At 54.7% G+C, this 5,147-nt stretch overlaps 1 protein-coding gene across 1 annotated transcript; it reads right to left on the bottom strand.

Moving 5' to 3' along the window:
- Positions 1-265: 265 nt before the first annotated feature.
- Positions 266-2,872, bottom strand: HPS6 (HPS6 biogenesis of lysosomal organelles complex 2 subunit 3). Its single transcript, XM_046653825.1, has one exon. The coding sequence runs from the start codon at positions 2,795-2,797 to the stop codon at positions 386-388; it is 2,412 nt and encodes an 803-aa protein (XP_046509781.1). The 5' UTR covers positions 2,798-2,872; the 3' UTR covers positions 266-385.
- Between the last annotated feature and the right edge of the window lie 2,275 nt (positions 2,873-5,147).

Below are 5,147 nucleotides of genomic sequence, written 5' to 3'. Positions count from 1 at the left end.
ACTCTCTCATTACTTGGTCGTTCTGGTGACCAGCCCCATCGCAAGGCTGAGGGTCCCCACCCTAAGTTACCCAATTAGCATAAACACAAGTGTGACCTACAGGGGCTCATTATGAATAACAAAAGACATTCATTACTCAGGAAATTCCAAGGGTTTTAGGAGCTCTGTGCCAGGACAAAAAACTGAGGACAAAGACCAAATATATTTACTATACTAAAATATTAAACATATATATATATATATACACACACACACACACATATATATATATATATTTTAAAATTGCTCCAGAAGAGAGAAGAGTATTGCACATAGAGGTCCCACCCTGGCCCCCCTCCAACTCCTGGGCACACTTCCCTGATCACTGTGTCCTAGAAAAGATTTTTCAGCCTCTATCAGTCACACAGAGGCCCTGTCCTGATGGTGCCCAGGCCTCCAGGCCTGGATGGTCCGATGCCTGGAGGGCAGTCATAGGTCCCCTGGGTGGGGCTGGGGGTGGAGTGCCTGGGTCCCATAGGATGTCCTCATATAGGCTTAGAACTGGGCCAGAGGGCCGTCCTTGAGTTCCAGTCTGCTCCAGCAGGGCTCTGAGCAAGCCCACAGTGAGAGGGGGCTCTGCTCTGGGCTCAGGGAATGGGGTGGGGGGCTCCAACTCATCTGGGAGGTGTGTCCGCAGTAGAAGCAGGAGCTCAGCTGGAGCTAGGTCCGGTGGGCACAGGCGGCAAAGGAGGGGGAGGTGAGCATCAAGCCGGCGGTGCCGGGCAAATTCTGCCAACAGCAGTTTGAAGATCTCACTTCGAAGCAGGGGGCTGGAGGGGCCGAGGGCCAGGCCGGCCTCTAGAGCCCGCTCCCACTGCTCCTTTTGCACTAGCTGCCCCACAGCTTGGAGCACAGCTTTGGGCCGCCCACTGCCCAAAAGCAGCTCTAGCTCCAGTGCCTCAGGTCTAGTCCCCTCCTCACCTAGTACTGCCAGGGCTCTGCGGTACAGAGGCAGCCCTGGGCCCCCTGCTCCCCAGCCAGGCCCGCCCTGCTGCTGGGCTAGCTCCACAAAAGGTGGTAGCCATCGCGGCTCCAGCCGGCAGAGGCACTGGCACAGGAGTTCAAAGAGGGGCAGTATCCCATTGGAGGGTTCCTTTCCAGCTGCTGTACCCCCTAGTACCTTCTTCCACACATCAGGGGGAGCTTGGGACCTCAGCTTGCCATTCCCATCAGGCTGCAGCTGCAGAACTCTGAGAATGGCACCCCAGGCTGCTGTTGGAAGGGCTTGGAAAATGGTGTTGAGCTGGGCCAGCTGGTCTCCCATCAACTCGGTCCTCAGAAGGCGTGCCACTTCGTGCTCTGCCAGCTCAGTCCAGCCAGCCTCCTCATCATCCCCAGCCACCAGCTGGGCTTTGAGCTGCTCTAAAGCCCGGTAATCTCGAAGCTCGGCCCTCAGTGTGGTCAACAGTGTAGATGGGGACACGTGGCCCTGGAGGATGGAGGCCAAGGCCTGAGGAGCCCGGAACGTGCTGCTGTGTCTCAGTTCCTCTGGGGTGAGCTGCGCACCCCGCAGACTGCGCCGCTGGTAGTACTCGCAGGCCTCCTCAAACACCAGATCTTCAGCTGAAGGCAGCTCAAGGCCCTGCGGAGCCTCCCAGCCTACTCGAAACAGACCCAAGGCTGAAAGCAAACGAAGACCCCCCCGGGTCTCCAGCTCTTCCTCATTCTCCATGCCAGGGGCTGGTGGTTCCAGCAAATGTATTCGGTCTGTACTTAGAACCTTCCTCTCCAGCAACTGCCCGCTGCCCATGTCCAGCAGTTCCAATGTGGAGCCCAGCACACAGGCCAGAGTGCCATGAAATGTTCCCAGTGCTGCAGACCCTGCCAAGCTTACAGGTGCTTCCTGCAGGGTGCCCACAGCCCGGGTGCCACCGTGGGACTGCACCAGGCTCACAGTGCCCCTGAAATCAAGCAACAGCAGACCCTGGGGAGTTGGGGCCCAGGTATGTACAGTCAATGGCTGCCTGGGGGTGAGCAGCCCAGGAAGGCCTCGGATTAGGGTCTGGAAGTCCCATGTGTCCCCTCGTCCTGGATTCAGGCTCTTACTGTGGGAGAGGCCAAGACTTGGTGCAACCACTATCACCTTGCCCTTGCCTGGGCTCCAGATGAGCAGAATGTGGCCTACGCCAGGCCAGGTGGTGGCAGTGGGCACCAGGAAGAGGTCCTTGCGGGAAGCTACCAGCCCGAAAGAGGGGCAGTGGTGCAGCAGGATATGTGTGCGGCCCAGGTTGGTGCCGGCCTCCCCGCTGGGCTCCAGAGTCCTGACGCATACGCAGTGGCTGAAAGCGGCTGCGGGAGACCTTAGCCGGTCCTCAGCGTCAGCCTGACGCTCCTCGCACCACACCAGGCGGCCTCGGGGCGCCGCCACGGCCACCACGCGGGCTCCACCGCCCCGACACAGCTCGGTGCTCTGCAGCAGCCGCCAGCCAGGCCCCACGCCCGCGCCCCACACCTCGACTAGGCCACTCTCCCACACCAGGACCAGCGCCGGACGCGCCGGCCACGGCAGGAAGAAGGCGTCTAGCGGTGAGGAATGGCCAGCCGGCCAGGCACGCTCCAGCTCCGCGCCGGGTCCACGCACCGCGACCAGCAGCTGCGGGGCCGGCGCCCCCGGGGGTCGCAGCAGCAGCAGGTGGCGGCCGTCCAGGCTGCAGCGGACTCGGACGGCTGGGTCCCCGGCCAGCAACTCCCGGAGCCGGGCCGCGCCGCTGAAATTGCTCAGGTCCGAGAGCAGGCGCAGAGTCCCCGCTCGCTTCATGGTGCCGGCCGGCCCGTGGGGCGAGGCCCAGCTCTCAGTCCCGGGTTCTCGGGGAAGGTGGAGCGCGGGGCTGAGACTTCCGTCCCTGGTCGATGAGGTGGGCAGAGGCCCGGCTTGAGAGCCGGCTCCGCCCCGCCCCGCCCCGCCAGTTCACGCCCCGCCGGCGCGACACCGCCCACCAGGGGAGGAGCCAGGGAGCCTCGCCGGGGGAGGAGCCTCCCGAGCACCCAAGGGTCTCAGCGCCTCTGGTCTCTCCTGCCCTAGGCACGCTCTCCGAGTGGGCGTGTAGGCCAGCTGCCCCAGGCCCCAGGAAGCCCCGGATTGGCCCAGAGTCTGACTCAAGGATCGGGATTCCAGCTCCGCTGAGTCCTGAACTGAGAGTCCCACTCCCAAGGCTTTCCTTCCCTCCAAGCCTCGCTCTCTCACCCCAACTTATTCATTCATTTATTCTTGAAATTTTTATTGAGCGCCTGTTAAGTGCCAGGCTCCGAGTGGACAGTCCTGAACAAAATAGAAAACCTTAACCTCATGGAGATGACAATCTAGTAGAAAATAATAATAATATCTAATACTTCCATGGTACTGACTGTGTGACAGCCGCAATAAGCCCCTTTTACAGATAAGGAAAATGAAGCACAGAGAGATTAAGTAAATTGGCCAAGATCACACAGCTATTAAGCGCTTGAGGCAGAGCTGGGATTTCAACCACAGGCAATCTGAGTCCAGAGTTAGTGCACCAAACCACTTTACTATATCAACAATTCATCACCCAAACGAACAGTTTGCTAGAAATCAAAATTAAAACATACTTTAGAGGCAGTGAGTCTGTGTGTAATTTCTCCAGCAACACGTACAAATTGATATGCAAGGGTCCTTTCCATCCCTTGACAGCCTTCTCAGGACATGTGATATTCCTCCTCCCTTCAAGTCCACTCCCTCTTCATGAGCCCTGCTTCTCCCTCCCTCCCCCTACAACTTCCCTGTGAACCTGCATCCATTTCTATTTCATCACCTTGTTTCTGTTCTCTTGCTCTCAGCATAGAAACACTCTCCAGTCTGTCCTGTTTTAGAAGTCACTCATCCTCATCTCCCCACCTCCACCCCATCGCTCCCTCTCCCTTTCCTTTCAGTGAAGTTTCTTGCAAAGATTTTCTGGCATTGCTGCCTCCACTTTCTCTCTTTCCATTCATTCCTGAAACCACTACTTACCAGAGTAGATCTTCCTGAGGTCTTAAGGATGTATTTATTTCTTTTTCTCTCAGACGTTTGACAACCTCCTTATTGAAAGGTCCTCTTGTAGTTTCCATGGCATCTTTCTCCTCTCATTTTTCTCTTTTTTAGGTAGTACTATCTCCAGAATTTTGTTTGCCATTCGTTCATCTTCCTCCATCATCCTTTAAATGTTGGGTTTAAATTCTATTGTGGGCCTTTTTCTTTTCTTTTTTAACGCTCTTGCTGGGCCGTTTCCTCTCTTCTCATGGCTTGAACCATTACCACTAAGCAATGGCTCCAAAATATTCATCTACAGCCCAGATATCTCTGCTAAATTCCAGTAAAGGATATCCACATGTCTACCTGGATGTATTTCTGCCGGGATGTCTCATAGACATTTCAATCTCAACACGTACTATCACCTTCCTGCCCAAATTTGCACCTCCTCTAGCTGTTCCTAGTTATCATAGGATTTCTTTCATCTTTGTATCCTCACTTTTAGAGTAGAGCCTGGCACAAACAAAGACCTCAGTAGATATTTGGTGAGGGAATGAGTAAGCTTGAGTGGGCACATGTCTGTGTGTGATATCACTAATGAAACTTTCGGCTGAGTTGCAGAAATAGGCTATCTTAAGCAAAAATGAAATTTATTAGAAGAACAAAAGGAGCTCACAGAATCTGCAGGAGACAGGAAGAACAGGCTTGGAAAATGAGCAGGAACTAAGATACTCTCTGAAGACCAAGAAATAGGAAGCACAACTGTTTTTCAGTGGGAACCATTTGGCCACCATACACCTGTTATGCATGAATTCTGACCATCCCTTCATTTTGCATCTTTTGATTAAGAGCCGAAGCCATTAGAGGCTGTACCTAGTGGCCAAGCCCAGGTAAAATGAGCTCACTTACTTTAGTTGCTCAGGGCCTGGTTTTCCACCAAGACTATACCCAAAGGAAAAGGCCCCTAGAGTAAGAGGGGATGGGTAACTAAACCAATATAACATAGGCCTTTTATATTCCCATTTTTCAGATGAGAAACTAAGGCTCAGAGAGCTCAAGTAATTATCCAAAGTCACACAGCTAGTAGGTAGCAGCCCTGGGGTTCATTTATAGTGTTCTAGAGGTTGTGCTCTTACAGACT

Source organism: Equus quagga, chromosome 2 (genome assembly GCF_021613505.1).
Source record: "Equus quagga isolate Etosha38 chromosome 2, UCLA_HA_Equagga_1.0, whole genome shotgun sequence".
Lineage (NCBI taxonomy): Eukaryota > Metazoa > Chordata > Mammalia > Perissodactyla > Equidae > Equus > Equus quagga.
This window is presented reverse-complemented; position numbering and strand designations above follow the sequence as displayed.

What these genes read in the sequence shown, in the direction of transcription:
- HPS6 (XM_046653825.1), bottom strand. Translation starts at nt 2,797, where the DNA reads ATGAAGCGAGCGGGGACTCTGCGCCTGCTCTCGGACCTGAGCAATTTC.